A 26,473-nucleotide genomic window follows, 5' to 3' on the forward strand; every position below is an offset into this window, starting at 1 on the left:
AATGTTAAAACACTTGTCAGGAGTCAGATTTATTCCCAATAAGATAATTTGCTCCTCTTCCTCACATACACTCACACACTGGTATAGAGTTATTAGATTAAGATGGTGTGAAAGTGAAATGTGACTCTTATTATTATTTCAATTATTATAATGTTTTTGTTTAATTTTCTACTCAATCTTATCAGAATTCCTCAGCTCCACTCCGATCACATACCCTGGTGTCTACAGTAGAACAGTATTTCTGATTTATTTTTTACGCAGGCACCACGGTTTGAGAACTCGACGACTCTTATTTTATTGCTAAAATGATTCTGGTGCTTTGTTTGGGGACAGGTGTCCCTCATTGTGTGACATTAGTGAGACAGCTGTCCTCTGTTGTTTTAACCAGTGATTCACTGACCATTAGTTTGAAACGGTGTTACTTTTCCGACCACTCCTCGCACGACGTGCCTTTTACCAACTCACTGTTTTCATACTAAACTTCTATAGATGAGACCAATAGAAAAGAGTGCTTTTTTTACAGCACTGAAGATGTTGTCGCCATTGTTACTGTATTTATCCATAATGTCTAATGTGTCCTTTAGGTTGGCCTTTGGAGTCATACTGTCAGAATTTGTCTTCTGCAACTTTTGCACAGCCTTTATCTGTCAAGTCTGCACTGCCTGTTTGTGGCACATCTCTGGTGGAAAGGAATGGGTTTATGATTTTTGAGAAACTCAAGCTGCCCGCCCTAATTTGCATGCACTGTGTATTGTATTTACAAGGTTGCTGCATGTCTTACCAACTTCCTTCCTGAGGACTTTTCACTCTGCAGTTTATTTTTCTGGTTTGATATCAGATTTGAAAGAAGCATTCACTCCCTGTAGTCGCACAGAAACTTTTATTTTGATAGTGGATTACGCCGAACACTGGGCTTCAGGCCAGTATAGAGATGACATTGTTCTTTCAGTCGGGTAAATGGCACCTGGTGCTGCAGTGTTTCTGCTGGACAGCTTAGCATTGAGAGGCTGGTGTTGGGTGTCTGAGTCAGAACAGTGGTGTTTGATAGAGTAGCCATTTTGTCTCCTATCATCATGTCCCTTTGGTGGAGACGAGAAATGGTGCTGTTGTTTGTCCCCATTATTTTTTTGTCCCTTTCATCTCGCCATCCATCTCTTCACCTCCACCCCCCTCATCCACCCACACACTCTCTCTGCCCTCGCATCAGAGCCCTCCTCTGGTTTCGACTCGTCATTCACACCTTCTCTGTCTCTCTCCGTCTCTGCCTGACCGCCTGTTTACACCCTTCCTCCTCCCTTTAGCCCTCACATCTCAAGCCAAGGGGTTAGCGGGGGTCTGTAGCACCATGGCAAATTTCAAAACTGAGTGTCATGACTGTCTTTCTCGCGATTCCCTCTCTCACCTGTCCTTCACACTTGTCCTTCTCACTTATCCACCCCATCCCCCTCTCTACAGCAAGGGCCTGTTGTACCAAGTCCCATGTCTTGAAGAGAGGCTGGTGTTAATGTAGCTCCCAAGTGTTTGTGTGTGGGCTGAATGTGTTTTCCCCGTGTGTCAGTGGAGGCAGCCTGTCAAGTACATCTCTGACCCATATATGTGCATTCCTTTTAATCTATCCTTGACTTGTCCCCGTGTTGATGTATGGCATCATCCTGTTTGTCTGCATCATCCTGTTGCTCCCATACTCTGTCAAATCTCACTGCTGCTGGGAGACAAATAAGCGAAGCTTAAAACCAAGGACTCTCCACTGGAAATATTTGGGAGTTGTGTGTCAACAGCTGGTGATGAATTCCATTGCGGAAAATGGCCTCAGCGCCATGAAAATCTAATGAGACAGCCGTGGCATCCATGAATCCCTTTACCTCTCCTCATTTTCCATCACAATTCCTCTCCTTGAGTGATTCACGTTGCTGAAAGGTTAATGGTTGCTGGCTTGCGGAATCAGAGGAAATGGGATATGGATCCTAAGTCGGAGAGGAAGACAGGCAAAGACAGAATAAAATTAACCACGTCTCAAGAAAAAAGTCCTGTCAGTCTCTTTTATATCACATCTCATATAGAGATTGTAACGATATGTCTCCTATTGTGTGCGTTACATTAACAGAGACGCTGCTTATTGTTTTTCCATTTTAAGGTTAAAAATGATACGTTTGTGGTGTCGCTTTTTATTACAGTTAAACTGTGTTTCACCAAATGTAACACATTAAATGAAAGTGTTGCCAATGGTGGCCCCACTTTCTGAATTTACTACAACCTTGAGTCATTGAAAATTCCATTTCGGTTGACTACTACAGCAGAGCTCACTGACTCAGGAAAATGTGCGCGTGTGTCTCAGGAGAGACGGTTCCCCAGAGCTTTATAGGAAGGACTCTGGAAGTTAATTGGTTGTTAGCCATCAGGCAGGCGGGGCAGAGAAGGGAAGTGACTAGCATCAGACCTGCCTGTCCCGTTCAGGGCACGTCAGTGGCAGTGATAGATTAGGGAGTTGTGGGGGTAGCATGCTGGTTTATTGTCCGTGTGTGTGGCTTCCTGTTAGCTATATAGAATAAAGTCATAGTCCTGTGTTGTTGGCTTTGTGGTCATTTTATTGTAAAAACACTACTTGATTTTCTTGTTCTGTTTTTTTTTTTTGAATGAGTGCATAAAACTCCTAGTTTCTGATGAATCCTGTTTTTTTTTTTTTTGTTTTTTTTATTCAATTCCGACTAGCTCTTTCAGGGTTTTCCCCAAAGTCTGTAGTAAGTCATTTGCATCAGTGTGCAGCAATTTCCCCCTCACCTTCAGTGGTTTTATGTCTGATTTTCATGTAGGTTTTCATCTTCTCCACTGAAAACTCTGATTTTCGTGTCACTGTTTGTCGCTGTCGTCGATGAGGGAGCAGTGGCCGTGATCCAGTACAATGGATTTTTTCCCCCCGTTTTGACACGTCACAATAGGTAAAAGCACAGGCGTAAATAATTAAAAGAATAATGGCGCAGTTTTATTTAGTTTCCCCCACTTTCAGGCTGCATGCTGGCTCACTGTCACACTGCGCTGACTTACAGGAACTAAACAGAGCCACCTTTAATGAGATCACTAACACCTATGCTTTCCCTGCTAATACACTTCCAAATGTCTGCAGGGAAAAGATGGGCAACCAGACCCAAGTTACTGAGCAGGGTTAAGCTTTAATTTTCATCATGAAGTCTTTGGTATAAAGTATGACCTTAAACACTGACCTGTCCTCGATTAGGTTAGTTGGGTGAATGTCAGGGAACCCTTCCACTGAGGAGTTTCAATTGCTCGTTTTAGTTCTTTAATAGCACATGATGCCAGTTTTAAGAATTGTGTTCCCATTAAGAGAAAAATGGATAATAAAGCTGGCATCGTCCAATTGGAGCCTAGTTGCAGGTGACGTCTGTGAACTTCCTTATTGTACTTCTGGCCAAATCGTCAAATTTGACGCTTCGAAGCAGGGGTTAAGATTCTTGTAGGTGACGTTGCCACCGTCGACTGATTTCATATACATTGCTTGTAATGTGTTACTCTTGAACAGTCTCGGAACTTGATGACATTGGAGTCAACAACATTTTGATAATTTTCCTCCGAGGTTCTGCTGCACGTTGACATCTCTTGTCACATCACAGTCATGCTGCCGAGGACGTCACTGAATGGTCATGAAACCAGTTTGAGACTTTTATTTTGTAACACAGAGCATTCTCATACAGAACGTAGCTGTTAGAAGATGCAAAACTGTGGTCATAAAGGGACGAATGTTGTCGGTAACAATTCTCGCATAGACTGACATTCAAACTGTGACTAATTGGTATTTAGGCCCAAAGTGAGTCAAGAAAACATTCCCACACCACCAGCAAGAGCCTGAACTGTTGACGTGATGGTGTTGATGTCAGATTGTGAGTCCACCATGTGCAGCCTCAGCAGAAATCTAGATTCATCAGACCAGGTTGTGTTGTTTGGTCTGATGCTTCTCTGCTCGTCGCAGCGGTAAAGAGCAGTTATCAGAGTTACCTTTCAGCCCTTCTATCAGCTACTACTTTCCTCCAAACTCTCTAACGTCGACACAGAGCAATTCTCTTTTGTCTGGTGTGTGTGTGTGAAAATCCCATGAGATCAACCGTTTAGAATCATTCAAATAAGCTTATCTGATGCCAACAATCATGTAATGGCGATTTTTTCCTCATCAAATATCAGCTCTGGTCCTGACGTTTATCTAGTATTCTATTCATTTCTATTCATGTGCTTGTTGTCGCCAGTTTCCTACACGAATGTGACTGGAAATTTGGACGATTTCTCACTGAAATGAAACATTTTGCAGCAGCAAATGCTTCTCCTTTACACTCACGGTCAAAAGTAGGGCTGCAACTAATGATTATTTTCATAATCGATTAATCTGTTTATATTCTTGTAATGGTTTGGTCTAGAAAATGGGGATTAGTTTTCCTCGATCCTGGAAATAATGATGTACTCAAATGTCTTTGCTTGTTTGCAAACCAAAATGGTTTAGTCTGAATTATTTCTTTGTTATTGAGACAATTAAGAAGCTGAAAAATCAGAAACCAAGTTAAACTTAAGTTAACACTCGTCCTTGTTCACCGGTCTTTGGTCTGCTGCTCCTTTTTTAATCTTTATTCGCAGCCTTTTTTTTTTCCCTTTTGCACATTTGGCTTTAATTGAAACATCCACTGTCTTCGTGTCAGTGCCGACGACCTTGGACAAAAACTGTGAGTTAATTAGTACTGGTGCACAGTGAGTGTCACATTACTATTTCCTTCATGAATTATAGGCGTTGTGATAATGCAGATACAACAGATGTTATACACCGATCACCATGGTAACATTCAAAGCATTTAGGTCAGGCCTCTGCGATGATCTTTTTGCTGTCCAGCATATGACAGTACTGACAAAGAATTTCTTAAATTTGGAAGATTTATGACAGGGGTTCTGCTTCTGCTCCCTCTGTTTTCTAGAAACAAGCTGCAGAAACTATTGGACATGTTCTTTTTGGCTCATTTTGTCATATTTTGGGGGATATTACATTGATTTGGAGACACAAATCAGCCTTTTTTGCCATTAATAGTGATATTTGGCTTCAGTTGGACTGGATTTTAGTCCCGTAATGTGGCCCATAATAGAGAGACGCATACACACACACACACCCACTGCACTTGCAGGTTCCTTGCGCCCCCCCCCCACCCCCTCTCCATCTCTGGCCCTCTGTGTCCTCTGATCAGGCCAAAAGCCGGCCAGTGGTTTTTCCTACCACATGGTAAAAGCAGGGAACAGATTGGATAAACACAGCCCTTTCCTGCTGACCCACCCCCACTGTCCAACCCCTCCCCCTCCCCAAACACACACACACACACACACACACACCCTCCCTTGACACGCACACTGCGCGCACACACACTGTCCATTAACGAAGCAGCCGTGCGTAAAATAACCAGATTTTCTCTAGCTTCACTGCTTCTCTTTTCTCTCTTGCTCTCTTGATTCCACTCCTCCTCCTCCCCCCTTCTCTCTTCCTTCCTTCCGGGCCTCAAATCCCAGCCCCAAACACACGGCCCTGCATCCCCTCACTTGAGCGTAATTACACACACAGCTAGCCAGCTCCTGCATGCTGTCCTCCATTTGGGGAACAAAGGTATAAATTATAGGGACTTAGATCCTCGTGGTAATGGGAGGTGGGTGGGTGCACACGTGTTCTCCAGAGGAAGAGGGAGCTCACTCCTTTCATGCGTCTGGTTGGGTTGTGTCTGCCGAGCTTTTGGTGTAGTTTGTGTTGTTTATCTGTGCCTGCCTGCCTTCATCTCAGAGGAAACATGGTGTTGTTGACATGGCTGAGATTTCCTGTTTTAAAGCCTGGAGGCTACAGACAATTCAGCTGCCAAAGTTGACAGTGCAGACAGGACTGCGTTGAGTTGTGCTGTTGGCTAATCGCTCTTCCTCCTTTCTTTTTTTTCTTTGTTTCTTTATTTTTTTTCCCCCTTTACTGCAACCTAACACTGCAAAGCCAGCAAATCTCTTTAATCGATGAAAGAAATGAATCCTAATCTCAGCGCTGACCGCATCGTCCACATTCCTCGGACTGAAAAGATGCACTTAACACAAAGTGTAAACGGCAAGAGATGTGTGATAAATGTCCCCACTCCACAGGTTTCTATGTTAAGATGGTCAAAAACTACACAATCTTTCACCAGGAGGCGCTGCAGCGTATGTTCTCTTCACACAAAAGTGATGCGTGGAACCAGGGTTCATTTAGCTCCATTTTAGATCTATCAATCAGGTCAATTTCTGAACTTATACTGAAGCACTCGTCCTGGTCTCTGTTTGACGCATCAACATATTTATTGTGTTTAGTCCAAATAAAACCTGACACCATGTTAATCCAGAAGAAATTAAACCAAAACAACTGTAGCTTGATTTAGCTGAAAAACTGAAAAAGTTGCACAACTCAAAGTCAAGACCCTTGACCCAAAGTTCTGAGGGAAGAATCAAAACTAAGTTCAGTATTGGGCCGATACTGGTCAAATGTACTGTATTGGACATCGTAAAAAGTAAAAACTAAAAACACTTCCTTCCAAGTGTGTTGGAGAAACGGCGTCGCCTTCAGTTTAGCATCAAAACATTTAGTTAAATCTTTAAAAATTTGGCTAAATAAAAATTATTTCACTTACATTTTACACACTGGACACTGGAGTCATGTGTGCTGGTTTTGCCTTTGAGAGAATATTTGCTCCATAGTTGGAGGATTTAAATGCTAGCTAAGGCCATTTGGTAACAATTAAATGAGGTAAAACAACTTGAATCATAAACTAATTGATATCGCACATGAAAGTCATGTTGAATCGTCCCTAATAGTTACCCATCTGTGTTTGCATGTTCTCAAAAATGCATTTTATCGTAGTTGTTTGTTAGATTTAAGGCTGAAGTAATCATTTACTAATTTACTCATCCATTTTCAGTTTCTTAAATGTGAATTATTTCAGGTTTCTTTGCTCTATTTAACAAAAATCATCATTTCCAGGTTGTGGTAAACACTGATCAACATTTTATGGACCAAACATGTACTTGTGTAATAGATAACAGATTAATCGATTATGGAAATAACCATTATTTGCAGCCCAAGTGAGAATAACTGTGCTGGAGTTGTGCGTTCATGTGTGTGATCACTTGAATTCCTGTTTGGCTCTCTGTGCACTAAAGGCTCATCAGTAATGCTCTTCAGTGAAAGCCGCCATTCATTCGCACTAACTTGGCGTTGATATTCTGTGGTTTTCAGCTTGGCCTGAACCAATGGCCTTGATAATTTGGTTCTTTTTTACGGAGCCGCACAGTCAGTGTGAATTCTTGAGCCCTGCTGGTGATCGCGATTCAATTTATCACGCCAAAGCTAAAACTATACGTGTTAGAGCCACTTGTCCGTTACATCTGGTTTCAGGAGAGGGGGATCTTGTGGAGGTGTTAATTATTTTTCTGGACTCACAGGCTCATGTGTCTGCCTCCAGCGGTGACACAACCAAACCCATTTGTTTTTTTCAATGTTTCCTCTCACTTTGTTTAATCTGGGTAATAAAGCTGTACCTTCAAGGTCAAAGTCCTGAGTTTTATGTGAGGACATGGTTTGTTTGGAGTTAAAACACACAAGAAGAGCAAGGCTTTCTCTTTCTTTCTCTAATCCTGAGATGATCTCGGCTTCCCACGCCGCCTGAGTTTCATTTCTCATGAATCACTCGTGGTTTTCTGATAGTGGTATGTAAGTTACCTACTCTGTGACCTGCTGTCAAAGACGCTGCACTGATTGTAACTTGTAACAAACAAACGTGTTAAAATGTGTGAAATCACTGCTTTTTTTTTGTTATTTTGACAATTTTTAAGATGATACCTGAGCCTGATTAATTCTCTTTCAGATCAAATGCTCAGTTATAGACCAGGATATTTTGATCACTTCCTCTTTGCGCCGCGATGCAGAACATGTTTTAATGTTCAAACCTTTCCCTTTTTGTAGATTTACTGAAAAAGATGTTTCGTGCTTACCCCCCTTAATGTGATAATTCCATTTTGTCTGTGTAGTCTCTGGCATCATTTTAAGTACCTATGTTAGGTATCAAAAATTGTCAGTTGGTTTTAGATCTTCTAGGTCTATTCTAGTTTCCTGTGTTTGGTATCGATCCAATCTGTTATTCGTGTTTGCCTAGATTACAGAGAAACATGGTAATTGTCAGAACAGTAAATAATAAGCCTGACAGAAGTCTAAAGAGAAAGAACAGGCATCATGCTGCATCTGTGACCACCTCTCTGCAGCTGAACCAGGGCTGTGTTGGTGAAAACATCACTTCCATACATGTGTATTGAACAGGTGGTTTGACATCCGATAGGTTGCGTAAATATTCTGTGTAAAAACTGACAAGATGTTTACCTAATGTGTCCCCACAAGTGTTTGTGTGTGTGTAGACAGAGTGGATCAAAATAAGGCATCATATTAAAATATGAAGAATTACATCAAAGATAATATGAATTAAATACTACAGGTGACTGCCGGCATCTGATCAGTTTAACAATCTCTGATACTTGCGATTAGCATTGCGACGTTATGCTTTATTGGCGTTTAAAAGTTCGATGTGTGTCGATACCGATATCACAACCTTGAGTATCAACCGTTACAGATATCGGCTCGATGCGGCTTTTTTTTTTTTTTTATGACCAAACAGTTAATGTCACAAATTTTGCTGATGCATTTACCTCCTGGCTATAACCAGCCATAATTACAGTCTGTGGTTAGTATTCAAATGATACTTAGGGTTTATGGATCATTTTGGGTCTCATACTTTTTGTGATATCCGATCAAGTGATTTTTACCGATACTAATGTATTCATGTATCAGTTTCAGGGTTTTAATATAAAACCAAATAACAAACCAAAATGCCAATTTAGGGGTGGATGCTATTCATTGTGCTACTTAAGACTACATGTAAAATTATAATTTTATGGTAAGAATATTAAATTGAAGTAGACAATAGTCAAGTTTGCTAGAAAATGTATGACTATGAAAATATCGAAATCATTGGCAAATGCACAGTCGGAGCAATTGGACGGCTTTGAATTCACGTAAACCCCGCCGTCCCAGAGTTGCTTGGCCAGTTCGCTAGTTGCTCTGCTCTCATCAGAGTTGTCCGAATACTCATGCATGGACATTATATCCATGCAACAGTTAATGGTGGCTGTTCAACACTCCTGTTTCATACTTATATCGCTGTGATGTTGACACTGAGTCAAAATATAAGGGCTTCTGTTGATGTGGGTGTGTTGAAATATGATCTGCTCAGTCCAGTGTGAAGACTGGTCACATGGTTAGACGCCACCGCAGCAGTGCAGTGTGAAGGGAAAAGTTTTTACAAATTGTGATGCTGCCTTAAGCTCGTACACCGACAGGAACAATGCTGTGTTTGGCAGATGGTAAAATATTAGCCACAATCAACGTTGTTCCAGACTTTTCTGTGTTTGCTCCATGTTAGGATTATATGAGCTTACATCCGCTGGACGTGTCAGCACGTGGAGGTTATGACGTGGGGCGGAGACGTCAGCGTGGTTGGTTACACGCTTCATCCTCTGATGAGATTTGACGTCTAAAGCGGCACACTGACCGATCACCTAATTCCTTCTGCACTAACAGCTGGGCCTCAGTGACTGTGTAACCTCTTTTCTGGTATAAATACTGCTCTTTCAGGACATGTAGTTTTCATAGGGACCAAAATCTGGTCCCTGGATGCGATATCGTCAACTGAAAAGAGCAGAAAGGTTGAGGTTCATCTGTTTTTATCACTCTAGTGTTTTTTTAAAGAGAGGGAGAGAGAGAACATGGATCTCTTGCCCTTCTACTTTTAAAGCCTTGCACACATGAACACGGTCACACAGTAGCCAGCAAGTGCTTATAGCAGCTACATTTATGCTGTATTGTAAATTTCAGCATTTTATAGCATGTGTCTGGCAGAGCTGACAGGAAATCAGTTGCCTCTGAAGTAGCTTGCAGCAGAGGATGTGAAAATTTCACTTGATTACTCTCACCTGCTACACACATTCACATGTGCACACAGATGCTTACATGTGTCTTCCTGTAGTGATTGAAATACACAGGAAGTGATGTAACAGTTGTGTTCAAAGATGCCACCTTTATTGCTGCGCATCAAAAAACAAAGACAAGTTTTCTGTTCGCCGCTGCTGAGCTGAGATCTTAACACTGAGAATTTACAAAATGAAGATGAAGTTGCTGCTGATTTCACGTTCTAATGTGGTGATTTGCAGAATTTCTGTATTTATTTTAGGGCTGTTAGATCTTCATCATTAATGTTGGTGCACAAAATCTGCACATGCAAAGAGTATCAAACTTTTTATTGTTTCATAGAATTTAAGTTAAAATGTAGGTTCTCCCTTATAAAATACAGAAGAAAATGATTTATTGTGTAGACTCTTGTTATTGTAGATGCTCAAACATCACTGTCTTCCTCATGTAATGTTTTCTCTCAATGATGGAGAATACAATGTATATTTAAATTAATTCTCTCAGTCTATCGTCCCCTAAAATGCAAATTTGGTACTGGTTTTTATCTCTCTAAGTTAGTCAAAGTCTTGTTTAGATGACTCATGCACTCTGGTATCATAAACTGAATTGGGTCAAATACATAATTGTCACCTTGGACCAAGCCTGTGGCAGGTTATTTTCTTTTTACAGTTATGGCACTTAAATCTGTATTATGTGTCACAACACATGCACCAAATTTACTGTATGGGCAACTAGAACGAACCCTTCAGCTTCACAAAAGACAGTAGTGATGATGTAAAGAGCTGCCAAAGGTGCGACATCTCTTATGGACAAATGTAACTACTGGAGACATGACATTCATTTAATCAGATCTTAAATTGGAGCTTTCATACCTCATAAAGTGTGATGTGAAGCCGGAGATAAAGTGGAGATTAATCGAGCCATAAAACTTTTATGCAAAGACCAACACTTTGACCAGAGATAACTGCAAGTATACATATTTTGTGGTAAACAACGTAAGCATCTGTATACTTAAATCACACATTTGTCTTAAAATATATTTCATTTATACGAATAGTTCTATTTTCTGTCACCTTTTCCCATCATTACCCTTCGATTTCTCTCATGTACACATTACATTTCTACCCTCCCGTGGTTCTGTGTGCTTGGTTGTCATGTTGTAATGAACTTGTCATTTTTACAACTCTTATAAAGACTGTAATACAGCAGATCTAATCCAAATGTGCCATGGTTGTTTGCAGTGGTGACAGAGTGGGGACTATACATTCACATGAACTGTCAACTTTGTAGTCTGACGTTAAACCCTGGGCTCTGTTGGAGTTCTAGTGCCAATGTTATTGTTATGAGCATTTAAATTAATCATATTATCATGTAATGGTAGAGATTGCCCCCGAGTCCAAACTAGATTTTTTGGGAGAGTTCATATGCTTCCATGTACTGTGAAGTTGATCTATAGTTTTAGCTACTACACCATTCTCTTGTTCCCAATATACAAGCACTAGTGGGGAATATGTGTATTAAATGACACCTCCGCTCAGCTAAGGGGCGATACATCCCCTTTCAGAACAAACAAAAACTCAAATTCTTTAAGCGCATAGCATATAATGGTCTCCTTGTCCGTCCAAAATGATAAACATACCTGAACTTCACCATGTTTTTCTCACAGTTGCCTTATTCTTCTGGGTAGTGGCGTCTCCGGGTATTTCTCGAGTCCAACTCTGATTTGACATGACATAGTAGCTCTATTCTCAATTGCATTATCAGGTTAGTGTTCTTACAACTTTGAGAAATTAAGTTTCCAACGTCCATCACTATTTGGTGTTTCTAATGTTATGCAAATGTACTAATTGAGGTTATGATTGTAGTCTGGGTCGTGGAGGCTGGAGGCAAAATACTTGCTTGCACTGAATTATGCAGCACTTCTTCTGCTGTGTTCTCACATGGGCTCAGTCAGATTTTGATGTAGGGAGCTGGCATTAGAGAATATCCGGAGGGACGATATGTGAGAATGTAAATGTCAACAAAAGTCTCTGCACTTACTCCTTAGAGAAAACCAGAACTTAAGTGCATGTCTGAAAGTAGCTTAAGTGTGAAAAGGGACAGACAGAGTGAATGAATGCCAAGTGTGAATGGTCAGAGATTACTGAGCCAAAACCCTCTTCTGGATGCAAATAGTTTTAGTTTTGGTTAAAACAAAAACATAGTATGAGGGCTTTCAATGTAACCCAGACCACTTTCAAATGTTGTAATCAGATCTCGAAGAGGTCTAATTTTTACACATCAACTGAGATGTTTACAAGGCCATGGTCTTCTTGGAATGACTGGCTACATCCGTAGTTCGCTTCCTGAATCTCTTCCCTGGTAGTTGTTGGCTAAGTTGAAAGTACAACTCATGCTAAACAACGATGGAAGGTCAGAGCAGGGATTTCTTTTATTATACCCATGAGGAGGTGTCACTTCTCATGGGTATACTTTGCATTCTCACGCTTCGGGAAGTGAAGTTCAGACTAACATCCAGCTCCAGAGATTTGAGAAACAAATTGAGCCAGCAGCATTTTCAAACTTCTACACTTTTTGGTTTTTTTATGAAAACGGTGCAACTTTGTATGCCAACTATAAGAGAATATTGAGCTCTTGAAATAACACCATTATCACCGATTTCTTCACAAGACGATAATTTGCTCTCATCATCCTCATCTTCTTCACATATACTTCAGATACTGGTATAGTTAAAATTAGATTAAGATGAAGCAATACTGTATTTGTTTAATTTTCTACCCAGTCCACTCAAAATTATTCAGCTGTACTCCAAAAACATAACCTGGTAAATACAGTAGAACAGTATTTTCCTCCAAGTACCACCAGAGGAAGCTTGCGTACCACTAGTGGCACACATACCACAGTTTGAGAACCATGGGACTAGTGTAACTGCAGCTTTAGATGTGTATGAAGGAGAGATTGATTGGTCGGCCTTGTTAAAAGCTATTTGCACAACAAAAAAAGCTTCCAGTAGAAGGCCCAACGACCCAAGTGTCTAAAGGAAGGCTTTATTACTTTAGTACTGTGTCATGCTAATGGTGACTGTTGTCTTGCGGCTCACTGAGCATGCATTCTATATTGGGCACTTTGGCGACATCCATGTTACCACATTTTCATTAAAAAAAAAAAAAAATTAGCCCAGGATTTTCAAGCAGTTGAGTATTTCAGCTCTGTATTGGAATCTGCATCCACTGTAATGTCCCATCCCTCAGATGACCTCTCAGGTACACTGGGTGGGCTAGAGCTTGTGTGAACGGGCTGCTTGTTTTCTTTACTCTGCAGTTGTTTGCTGAGCTTCAGACTGTACCATTAATAAGAAAATAGAAAGGTCATTAGTGAAAACAAGGATTTTTTTCATCCAAAGTTGATACTCAACCAGTTGTTTTTAACAATAACCCTTGTGTCTGACAGTTTTTAGTTTACTGTATTTTGAAAAACATCTGTTTTCTTGCCTGAAATACAACAGCATTGACAAATTGGTGAAATTCTGGTTATTACATATTTGTGCACTGTGTAGGAGATAGTTTTTAAGTTGAAGGCTTGAAATGCTAATAATTAGCCACATGCTTTTGTTTACCCATCACATGATTTTGATTAGTGTCGGACTCATACCAATACCCAATCCTTATCAATCTGTCCAGGAGGCAGCCCATCTCTCACCCAGTGCATCCTGGGATATGCCTGATATGCCAGACTGTAGGGTCAAGCACAGCTGTTAGCCTGCTAAGAATTCAAGGTGCTCCTCTAATCTACTTGTGCCTTCCATTTATATTTGCTGCAGTAACGTAACATTATTATGAGTGAAAAGATCAAGTAAAAACACAATTAAACAATTAGTAAAATTAATGATTAATCTATTAATTTTCCACTGTGATTCCTTCTGGTGTCTGCAATAAATGAACATGTTAAGTGAAGGAAAGAGGGGAAGGGGGAAAGTTGCAGTGCTAGAAGTTGGATTAGGTAGGTTTGTTTTTTGTTTTTTCCCAGTGCATTGAAGCAACAAGCAAACCTCCCCCATCTCGTCCTTGTCTCAGTCTCTGATGCAGCCTCCCCCCTTACATTCACGCCGGCTTAGATCCACTTAGAGTATCTTTTACCCACTCAGTCATGCAGACTGGAGTATTGGTATAATTACAGTCACCCACCACCTGGGTGTTCATTTTTCAGATTATTGTCTAAAGAATATAGTGACATTATTAATAATAAGGTAGACTTGTTATGTACATGTTTATTTTCCATTCTCAAAGTCCATCATTTACTTGGACTGAACTTACTAGCTTGTCCACGGTAGGTCTTGGTGACCAAACTGTTACTGGTAGATGGAAAAAGTTGTCTGTTGGTTGGTCGATTGTTGGCTGACTGGATGGCAGCTGCTGCTGTTCAAACAGAGTTGCATCTGCTGGGCCCTTTGTTCTAACACGCACACACTCACACACACATTCAATGATTTCCAAGTGTGTGTGTGCGTGTGTTAAAAAAGAAAGAAGTTCTTTTGTTTGGTTGTAAAATGGCAGTGGGGGAGGGTTTTGTGGCAGTGCTAATGTGTTTTGCTTTTTTAGGGTGTGTGTTTTTTTTTTTTTAATGTTTTTTTTCTGGGTTGGTTACAACTCATTACCTTGCTAAACATTCAAGTTATTCAGCTCCACCTCTGCTCTAACACTTCTTAATATGGCTACTGAAGAAGGTAGAGTGATTTGGGGAAGTGGTGTGACTGTGCTCAGTCGTGTTATGATTTAAGTTTATCAAGGCCTTTGTTGCTTGTTGACATTTTATTCTGCTACTTTGTGAAAAGACAACTTTGAATTGAGATGCTTGCTACCACAGAACATCTGATCAGCAGGATAATCCAAAAATAACTATTTATTCTCTTATGTCTCTATTTAGGAACTGTAATGAGGATGATGGAGCAACAAGCTACAAATTAGCAGCTGGCTGGTTAGCTTCTCCTCGCACAACACACCTATTCATCTCATCCCCTCCATCTGTGGGCCCCCCACCCACCCATGGCGGACCCAGGGATGTTGAGTCTATTCGGGGACGATGCAGGGCTGTTCTCAGATGGATTAGATGGTTTAGGAGGCTGCTTTCCTCAGCAGCCGGCCCCTGGCCAGTCCAACCCTCTAGCTCAGCAGACTAATCCCTCTCTGAACCACGAGCACCAGGGAAACAGGGGTTACCACCAGGGGATGATCCACAGTGCTGGGAATGGCCCAGCACAACCTAAATTGGGGCAAATGTACGACCACAGCCCGTATAGCTACGATCAGTCTGGTGCCCCTGGAGGTCGAATGATGGCCCAGAATGGTCCCAGCCAAGGGCCGCCAAATGTGAATGCGACCATGAATGGCATCGTTTCCCACTACCATAATAATCCAGCTAATGCTAGCAACCCCCACCATGGGTACCCAGGTGATGCTGGGGGAGGGGGAGGAGCTGGTGCTGGTGGGGGTGCAGTTTGGGCCCAGCAGCAGCAGCAGGGCAGATCAGCGTATCAGCAGCCTTCAACGCAGCAAGGGGGCGCCCCCAATCAGATGGGAGGCTACCAGATGTCTCAAGGCAACTACGGTGGTATGCAAGGCCCACAGACACCCAACGCAGCTCGCATGAACCAACACTACCCTCAACAGAGCATGGCACACCCTCCTGCTCAGGACCCTTCTCACTATCTGGGACATGTCGGAATGGGAGGAGCCCAAATGAGACACCCACAGCCCCAGCCTCAACCACAGGGTTATCCCAACATGGGCCACACACCCCGATACCCACACTCCCCCTCTCGGCAGCCAGCACATACCCACCAGCACCAACAGGGCATGGCAGGGTTTGGGGGAGCCCAGTACCCTGGCTATCAGGCTCAGTATGGAGCCATTGGACCCGGAATGGGCCCAAGTGCTAATACTAATGTCGGCACTAACACCAGCCAGGCCTTGGGAGCGGGACAACTTGGCCAAAGGTTTAACCAGGGACCAGGCCCAGCAACGGGTCAGCAGGGGCAACGCTATCCCACCTCAACAGCACACCAAACCCAGCCCCTTCAAACCCATTCTACCCCTATGCAGCAGCAGCCTGGTCAACAGGGCCAGCCTTTGCACCCTTTAAACCACACCCAGCACCCCCAGAATGTGCCCCAGCCTCAAAATCAGCCCCAGTCTCACCTTGCACCCCCAGCTCAGGGATCTTACCCCTCTCCCGCATCTTTGTCCCCCATGCGGGTTTTGGGTACCCCAACCCCTCCTCCCCAACAGGTCAGACCCCCTAGCGCCGGCCTGCCTGTGCCCCCAGAGGTTGCAGGGTACACAGCCCTGCAGTCTCCACCCAATCCAATGCCTCACCCACAGAGAACTCCCCCAAACTCTCAACACCAGCAGCCCCACAACATGCCCCCGAATGCAGGGCAGATGTATCCCAGTATGGGGCCTCAGCGTGGTCCTCAAATAGGTCCAAACAGGCCTCAGCTCCAGCAACAGCAAGGTAAACACCTGATGCCTTTCCTGTGTTGCATGCGCTGCTCACACTATGGTCACTTTAATGGTTTAAGCTTTTTTATTTACAGATGTAAATGGTGTAATTAAACTACAGCTTAACTGTAATATTGACAGATTAAAAGAGACATTTGATATGTATATACCCAAATATATAATGTGCAATTTTGTCTTAATAATTCTGCCAAATATTCATAGAAGTGACATCGGATTGATGATGGATTAGCTCATAAATCTCACTGTTGCACCAGAAAATGATGGAAGTAATTCACAAACATCCCTACCGTTACACTTTCAGTGCTTTTGATAAAACAATTTCAATCTTTTTACTTCTTTTTATGCTTTTTGTTGAAGCCAGTTAATGTCTATGAGCCTGTTTCATAGCTATTTGACATGGCACATTAGGAAAAGCACAGGTTTAAATAAACAAGTGATTGCTTAGTCTCATTTAGATGCCTCGCTGTCAAATTGGAAGCTGGATCGCTGTTGCATGAACTGAATGGAACAATTTTAAATGTCATCAACACTACCTGTCCTTTTACGTGTCAAAATATCTACTTTGAAAGGGGCCTATTACTGTATTATACGAATGCTTTTAACGAAGAGTACACTCAAACAAAAGAAAAGCAGCATTTAGGTAAATTTCACTGTCTAAAGATTTTGCTGATGTCGTGTTCTTCTCGCTGTCTACTCTCAGGACCCCATGAAGCTCCTGTCAGTCAGGGGGGAGACCAGCGTCTGCTCCAGGCCCAGCAGCAGACCTCTCGAAACGGGCAGCCCCTGCAGCCGGCACTCATGGGTTTCCAGGGACCACCTGTCAGTCAGCACGGAGCTGTTTCGGCCTCAAACCAGGGTTTAGCGCCACCCACCCAGAACGCTCAAACACAGCACACACACCTGCCCCACCACCACCTGCAGAGCACACCCCCTCAACCCAACCAGGGATCCAACCCATGGGTGCCTACGTCTGCCGCCCCCCATCCTCTCTCCTCACCCCCTCTTACTCCACAAAAAGTGCCTCACATACAGGTGAGTGTGCGTAAAAAACAAATGCTTTGATGTGGTGGCAGTGTGTGTGTGTGTGTGTGTGACAGAGATCACTATGTGCATTTGTTTTCATGTGTGGGTGTATTTCATCAGAATGTTTATTTTTCATGTGGGTGGGGGAATGTGAGTGGAGTGTAAGGGAAGTGTGTGTGTTTGTGTATGCATAGATGTGTGTACATGACATTTGAAAACACAGCGGTGCATTGGGCACTGGTTGTGTGTGTGTGTGTGTGTGTGTGTGTGTGTTCATATCAGTTTTTTTTTCTTTTGTGTGTACTGTCGGTCTTGTGTGTGGTTGTGTTTCCGTGTGTGCTCGCAGGGGGAATGGATTTTTGCAGCTGTTTGTTTCCTGTGAGCTGCATATCCTGAGACACGTGTGCAATACACATACACACATGCATGTGCACACACAGAGAGAGGCGCCACCAGCATAATCTCTCCTCCCTCTTGCTCCCACATCTCCTCCCCCCTCCCTCTGTAGAGGAAACCTCCCTTCCTGTCTCTCCCTTCTCCCCGTCTCCTCTGTTTCCGCTCTCAATCTGCCTGTCTGTCTACCTGTCTGTCTGCCTGCCGGTTTCTCTGATCCATTTCAAGAGTGTCATCTCTTTAGTTACTGTTGTGTAGCCGGATGTCCAGAGAGATGAAGGGTTTAGAAAAGATAGAGATATTGAGAGGGGGGTAAAAAAAAGCTGGAGGGGTGATTAAGAGATTGGGGGGGAGGGGAAAACACTAAGAGGAATGAAGTGGGAAAACAAGCAAAGATCTCAAGAGAGGGAGCCCAGGATCTCTAGTATAGAAGTCGAGGAGGGGGAGAGAGAGCAGCAGCAGCAGGAGGGGGTGGGGGTGGGAAGAGGTTAGCAGTTCTCAATGGTAACTTCCGTGTGTGTGTGTGTGTGTGTGTGTGTGTGTGTGTGTGTGTGTGTGTGTGTGTGTGTGTGTGTGTGTGTGTGTGTGTCACTGCTGCCTGCATCACGTGCCCTTGGCTTCCATTAGCTTGTTTTGTTGCTCAAAGCCCCCTTTCTCCACTGACCCATTCACACACAATAGCAGCCCTGTGGCCACGCACACAAACACACACACACACAGATATGGTCTCTCTTTCTCTTCCATTCTCATCCACACTGCTCCCCTCTGCTCAGTTACTACAGCCCCCCCCCCCACACACACACACATCACCCCCACCCCATTCCACCACCAATCCTGCGAGGCTGTGTTTTTTTTGACATTTCAGCCATCACACTCAATTTATCTGGCACTTCTGACCTAGATGCCAGGTTGACTGGTGAGTCCTGGGCATGTTGCGTGCGCTGCTCAGACTCGAGCTGTAGGCCCGACAGCCCCCGTCATTTCACACACAAACACACACAGACGCACGCGCTCCAACCGTGTGGCTTGGGATAGTGTGGTCTGGAATGGGATGGCAAAAGTGCCTGGAGAAATAGGATAGCCTATCTAGATGAGATGTGTGTGTGTCTGTCTGCGGTACAGGAAGGGAGTTCTCTCTGTGCCCCACGATGCACTTGTTAGAAAGAGCCACACACACACCCCAAGCTGGCCAGTCAGTCATGATGACTGTATGTCTGGTACTCTAAGCTCCATCTGTTCACTAAGCACGGTTATTACACATGCACACACACACACACACACACACGCATGCATGCACGCACGCACGCACGCACGCACGCACGCGTGTGCCTTCGTCAGCAGCTCAAGGTCACAGCTCCGGCACACAGCACGTGCTGTGACCTTTATTCCACATCTCACGCACACACTGTTGCGTGCAGCACTCGAGCTGACATATAACATGCCTGTCCCCCCCCGTCCCCCGTCCCCCCCACCCGCACCGCGCTCTTTGAGCTGTCGTAGCATCCATCTCACCCAGGCTGTGCAGCGTCGAGGACATGCTTCTCCTATGTTCCCTCCGTTGCCTTGTTTCTGTGAAAGTCACCAGTCGTCTGCAATTCATCAGAAATCCTTGTTAGGTGTTTTCATATAAGAGTGCTTTCAAGTTTGCATTTTTCATGTTGAGCAGTCGCATCATCAGAAGTGGTGGATAGAATTTGGATGTACATGTGATCCGTCTTCTCAGAATGGAAACCTCTGGAGAACCACAGCAGATCAGTTTGGCTGCACTGTTGTTATTAAAGGCGACTCAGAGATGGATATGGAGATAACAAGTGTGCTAACCATGCCAAGCTACTTCTTTGCTGATTTATCGTGGGTGTTGTGATCGAGAAAATGATTATTGGGAACTCCACCTCACCCGCCCATAGAGAAGAGACATACAGCAGCAGAATAAGGAGACCCCTAATCTGCTGGAAAAACACTTGTCGTGTCATCACATTCTTTTAGCAACATTCTTATTAACTCAACAAGTTACACGTATACACAGAGCCTGTGATAACGTTGTGTACTGTGGTATTAAAACGCTTTAATTTATCGTGGTATTAATTCCGTTACCACGAGAGCCCTGTTCTTACGTACACACACTTAATATCTTCAGAGGTTTAACTGGTACTTTAGGCGAGAGGCTCATCCAATAGGCTTCAAGTTCATTTGCCTTAATGTCTTCAACGTAACTTATGAAGATGTCTGAAAACCTTCAGTCACACTGAATAGTTCAGTTAGTAATTTTGTTTGATTCATTACCAGCTTGAGCTACTGTATGTTCAGGGTTCTCCTTTTCAAAAACAATGTGCGGTATTCTCCCCTTCACTTCTCGGCTCATTGGCCATCATATAGAAGGTTGAAGAAAGCTACAGGTTTAATGTTTTGCTATATGACAGACTAAGGCTGGTGTTCGAAGGTTCAGTTGAGCTTCGGGACGGGGGAGTGAAAGCAGCAAGATTTATTCACTGTGCAAAAATGATTTCATGCAAGTGAGGATGTCAGTTTGGTATTAAAAGGCATTCAACGACTGCATGTATTGAATAGCTCTTTCATTGCCTCCCAAGAGTATCATAAAACAATGGGCCAGTAGTTGTGATTCTTTCACTGTTTGAATGAAATTCCTACTAAATTCTCAAAGAGTCATGCAGAGGTTTTGCAAGTACAAACACAAAAGTTAATAGAGGCTAGTGTTGAGGGTGAAAATGGTCAGATCTTGATGAATGAACACGCCATAATCTACTGACTGGTGGGAGATACTGTATTTAGCAGCTGTCAGTTTTTGGAAGGCATGGAAGAACAACAGAATGGAAGGACGGTGAAGAGAGACGCTGAATCAAAGAGGAACATATTTCCTTTCACTCCATCCTCTGGGAGTCTTAAGTGTTTTTTTTTGCCTCAGTCCCTTCCCCCCTCAACTCCATGACTCACCTTCATCCTCACACTCTGTCCTCCATCCTCCCTGCATCCTGATCGAGATGACACTTGACACTCTTCATCTCCTGAGTCTGTTGATCTAGTCACGCAGCCCTCAGTTTTTAATGGATGGTTTTTTTTATTGGAGCCTGGATTCTTAGTGCTGTGAAGGCCCTCTTGTTTTGCAGATTCTTAGGAAACCCTAAATCCCATGCATGAAAATAAACCAATCCTGGGACATTAGTTTAGTCCCTTGCAAAACTTTATCACCTGCTAAGGAGGAGCCAGTAGTGCTGTTGGTGGTGCCACAATAACCATCTCAGTTTCTAAATGTGGACACTATTGCAGTGTTCCCGTCATGGTGCGGTTCAATCTGGATAGCTTCCGTTTCGACTGAGAACAGTACCTTTTACTTAGTCGACGGTGTGTTGAAGAAACACCGGTCACAAGGGAGTGACTTTTTTCTGTTACCTAATGTCCTGACTGGTGTGGTTGGAGCTAGTCTAGCTCCTCCCCATTTTGCTGTGGTATCCTAAGGGAAGGGTGCCAAATGGAATGGATGGGGCCGGTTGTTGTGGTACTATTCCTTTATGAAAATACCAAAAAAATATGCTCCGTACTGTACCAAACCGAAGCGCTCCACTCGATGGAAACACTACTTTTGATTCATAAATGCTGCAGCTTTGCATATTTGACCAAAATGTCACCCCACTTGTCAAAACGATAATGTTCATTTCAATCTGAATAAGCTTCAGTTCTTCCTCCAGAATGATCTACACATAGGATCCAGCTATTTTGAAAATGATAAAATAAATAAGACACTTGAGAGCATTCCTATTTTGAGGTTTTGTTAAACGGTGATAAACATTTTTCTACATTCAAGTGAATAGTCAAGATAATAATCAACAGACTAATCTATTATGAAAACGATCATTGGTTACTTTTTGCTATAGTGGTTCATTAAGAGTTTGAACCTATTGCCATGGGTGGAAAATTAGCATCTTTTCTCTCAAGTCTCTAAGCAAGTCAATCCCTGTTCAAACAAATCTCCAGCATCTCTTTGTCGACGTACAGTTTACGTGTATCCATTCTTCTCAAAGTCATAGTGTGAAGCAGGTAGATCAACAGGTGTGGGACCTGCCCTTCATGTGTGAAGTCGATGCCTCAGGTGGTGCAGATAGCTAATACCAATACCATCATGTAGAATCGTAGCGATGGGCTGTGCTGTTTGCCGATTTTTAATTGAATTCAGTTATCGATGAGTTTTGCAACCCCTGTTTCCAGAAGCCGTGGTAGAAAATGATGACACTTTTAATTTCTGCACAACACCAAACCTGATGCAGGACTCCAATCTGTGTGTGTGTGTGATTGTGTGTGTGCGTGATTGTGTAAACACTTGGTGTGTCTCCGTTGTCATTCATGTGATTGATTATCTGGGAATCTTGGCAGGAGGACAGATTTATCGCTGGGCACCGCATTCCCCTCATCTGTCTCTCTCTCCCTGTCTCTCTCTCTCAGCTGCACTACACACACATTTACTCAGGCAAACACACACACATGCATATACCCACACACACACACATACTCACGCCCTTTTGTGTTATTAAGTGGCTCATTTTACGTGTGTCAGCAGGTGTTTGTGTGCAGAGGTTTGTGTGATGTGTGACCTTGCAGTTGGGATGTGTGTTTGTGTCCGTGTGTGTGTGTGTGTGTGTGTGTGTGGAGCTGCTGCTGTAGCATTTTGCTCTGAACTTGCTGATGCTCACACACACACACACACACACACACACACACACACACACACACACACACACACCTCGCTGACACACTTTTACACACTGAAGTACGCATACACGCGCTCTCAAAGGCCCAGTCTCTCTCTCTCTCTCTCACTCTCGTATGATACATGCACACACACTCCCTCGTTGTGGCTTTTTGAAGTATGGAGATAATTTATTCGTGTCATGATGCCTGATTTCCCATCTGCTACTGGGACCCTGAGCAGCTGGAAAGAGAGGAAGCAAGAGGGAGGGAGGGAGGGATAGAAGAGAAGGAACGGGAGGAGAGGCAGCTGGAGAGGCTCCCAACAGCTGGTAACCAGTTTCCTGTCACAGAAAGCTTACTTGGGAGCAATGAGGAGGAGGTGGAGGACGAAGGAGAGAGGGCTTTAGTCTACAGGAGAGCAAGGGAGGAGGAAAAATGAGGTGTCAGCCGGTTTGTTTACTGAGGTTAGCTGCTGGAGGAGGAGGAGGAGGAGGCAGTAGCGGGGAGGAAACCGTAGCAACAGGGAGTCCTGGAGAGAGATGGGGGAGGTGGCTGTCTTGTGCGTGGATGAAAGGATGTATGGATGGATGGATAGATCTAGCCCTCTTTGCTCTGTAGTCTGCCACACTGACAAGTCAACCCTCCACCCTACAGTGTATCAGCACTCACTGACAGCCCGGCACGGCAGGGCTAGTGTCGAAGGAAAATATAAGCAAACATGCTTGAAATGTTGAAATATATCGACAGTGATTTAGATTATTTTTAAGCGTAGTAAAAAGGATTTCTGCCTGTTTTTTTCCTTGGGTTTGAATCTTTCATTTTTGAAAGATGTGTGCAGCTGTTGTAGTTAATGTGCTTTACCACTGCTGTTCATTTGTTCATACCCTTTTTATATTATCCTACATTTAGGTCCTTTAAAAAAACAATAGTTTGATCCATAGATGTTTTCTGTCCATTTGAAAACTAAACTTTAAACTCTAATGTATTCATCTAAATGTTCTCATTTTCTTATTGTAAGTGACAAAATAGTTCCACTTTTAAGGATTTCTTTATTCTTATTTTGTTTGAAGGCAGATTCAGTACTAATTTTTTGGGCAATTGCACTCTTTTTATTTTGTTATTAATATTCTTGTTGGATGTTTGTTTTGCTCTCTGTTTTGTATTGTTGTGCAGCTGATGTAGCGCTTTTGCCCTGTATATAAATATATTTGGTTTGATAATATCATCAGAGGTGCTTTCTAACTCGGTGACATTTATTTATTTCTCCTTCCTTTTTTTTTTTTCAGCATTCCCCCACGGACCCGTCAGGCGATGCCTCACTGATGGTTCCTGAAAGACTGACCGTTGGCGCTGGTGTGCCCAGCCAGCCTATCAGCACAGAGCAGTCCAGCCAACAGGAGACCAAGCCAAAAAAGAAGAAGAAGAAGAATAAAGCAAAAGTAATGGATGGAGAGCAAGAGGAGGAAGCCAAGAAGGTGGCGAAAGGAGGAGCAGAGGAGGACTTTAAGTCGGAGTTTCCCAGATTAGGAAGTGATGTAGGTGAACAGGTTACTGGCACAGGAATTGTAGAGGGAAGTTCACCAACAGTGGAGGAGAAAAAGAAGAAGAAAAAGAAACCAAAGGAGAAGGCAGAGGTCAAGGAGCCTAAAGAGCCCAAGACCCCGAAGACGCCCAAAACGCCCAAGACCCCCAAAGAGCCCAAGGAGAAGAAAGCCAAGAGCTCCACGCCCAAGACCAAGACCCAGACCACCAAGAAAACCAGGTAAGAACATCAGTACATGCACAACACTGTGTTTGAGTGCCAAGAGTTACCCCAAGAATCCCCCAAGACACATCGACAAGGACACATTTACATTACGTGTATGAAAATGAAGGAGATCGGCTCATATTAAAAACCAGCTGGCAGTAGTATCATCATCATCATCACCACCATCTGACATCAGAAGCACTGCCAGTCCTTACAGTAGAGTGGTGACATTTATCATGATAATTATCCTCAGTGATGTGACTTTTTATCCTTATTGTTCAGCCCTATGCTGATAACCCTTGATTGTATACTCTGGTTTGAAAAGTGAAGCCCAGGAAGTAGGGCGGAAGTAGCATTTAGCCACCAGGGGGCGATTCCACTGCTTTGAAAGCTCAGTTTGAATGTAAGTCGATGGTGAAATAAGCTTCTGCTTCTCACTTGATTTAAAACACCAGTAAACATTTTCCTTGAGCAGTTAATGGTCTCAATCATTAATCTCAAGTCCTCAACAGAACATGATGTCAATTATGTTCCCATTTGGAGGAAATGGACAATGAAGCGCATATGAGTGGACTCTTGTTTGATTGCCTGGTTGTCTGTGATTTTCAGGTTTTGACAAACTGTAATCGCAGCAGACAAGTCACTGCAGTCAGGGCTTCACGTAGAGACAAAGTGAAAGATACATTGATATTAGACTCGGCTAGTTATCAATAGTCTCCAGTCACGTAGTGTGAACGATTCACATGAAATTTGATCGGCATGTGCCATTACAGGGCGAAAGCAGCGGAAATCTGAACATCAATACTCTTGTGAGGAGAAGGAAAAAGAGCAACACAGCATCAAAAAACAGGACAAAGAACACTAAAAATCTTCACCACCACTAGTTACTGCAAGAATCCCAATCGGAATAGGGTTACAACTTTAAAGTTGTATAGTGTGATCTCTGCTTTAGTCTCTCTTTCCCCCCACCCCCCCCGTCCGAGCCACTGGTCTCTCTCCCCTCTCTCTTTCCCCTCAGCCTCTTTTATCTAGAGGAAGAGGGAGGGCCAGAGCAGCAAGCAGGGGTCAGAACTGGGGGAGGTGTGTGTGTGTGTGTGTGTGTGTGTGTGTGTGTGTGTGTGTGTGTGTGTGTGTGTGTGTGTGTGTGTGTGTGTGTGTGTGTGTGTGTGTGTGTGTGTGTGTGTGTGTGTGTGTGTGTGTGTGTGTGTGTGTGTGTGTGTGTGTGTGTGTGCCCACACTCATCGGCCAGTTGAAGAGTCGGGGGTGGGGAATGTGTGAGACTTGTAGTGAGTGTGTGAGGCAGGGAGGGGGCAGGCCTTTTGTGTTTATGTGCATGCGTGTGTTGGAGGAGGAGTTGTTGGTAATCTTTGTGGCAGAAAATGGCGTCTGATGATAATGAAGGCGCTATGCTGCTGACCACTCCACAGCCACAAGTGTGTGTGTGTGCGGGCGGAGGAAATTTGGGGGAGGGGATTGAGTTCATCCTTAGTGTGTGTGTGTGTGTGTGTGTGTGTGTGTTGGTAAACTAGCTGGTGTCAGGCTTTCCTCCATCTTGAGTGGCGGCCCGGAGCTCTCAGGTTAATTTAGCATAATAATGGCTGCTGGCCATTCACTGCCACTCTAAAATGGTGGACAATCACCCAACTATCTTCTCTTTTCTTTCTTGTCCTTTCCTCTCCCTCCAATGACACCTCCTCCTGATGGAGTTCCTTTCATCTTTTACTCTCACTCACCCCATCTCCTCTGCGTCTTTCCGTCCTTCCTTCTGATTCAAGCCAAGGACTGAGATTTTTATAGATTTTTTTTGACGTTGTCTTTTGCATTTATGCACATTAAATGTGCATATTTTTGAACGAGGTTTGGTATGGCCCTCATAAAGTTTAGCTTTTCATTAGTCATGATCATGACTGATGGGAAAGCCAGGCAGTTTGTCTTAAGGTCTTGGAGACATGTTAAAGTTCTTAGTTTGTGAAGTTAAACTTTGAGTTATTCTTTCCATTTGTTTTATTAATAAAAACACTGATCTTAAAATCC

At 43.3% G+C, this 26,473-nt stretch overlaps 1 protein-coding gene across 2 annotated transcripts in view; it reads left to right on the plus strand.

Moving 5' to 3' along the window:
- The window catches only part of chd7 (chromodomain helicase DNA binding protein 7), a 72,006-nt gene that overhangs the window by 4,556 nt on the left and 40,977 nt on the right, over nt 1-26,473 (plus strand). For both annotated transcript variants that reach the window (XM_058632944.1, XM_058632945.1), the window contains exons 2-4: nt 14,981-16,567; nt 17,276-17,607; nt 23,979-24,454. In XM_058632944.1, the coding sequence (XP_058488927.1) occupies nt 15,100-16,567; nt 17,276-17,607; nt 23,979-24,454 (2,276 nt within the window). In that variant the 5' untranslated portion in view covers nt 14,981-15,099. The remainder of the gene's footprint in view (nt 1-14,980; nt 16,568-17,275; nt 17,608-23,978; nt 24,455-26,473) is intronic.

The sequence above is a fragment of the Solea solea genome, chromosome 1 (genome assembly GCF_958295425.1).
Source record: "Solea solea chromosome 1, fSolSol10.1, whole genome shotgun sequence".
NCBI lineage: Eukaryota > Metazoa > Chordata > Actinopteri > Pleuronectiformes > Soleidae > Solea > Solea solea.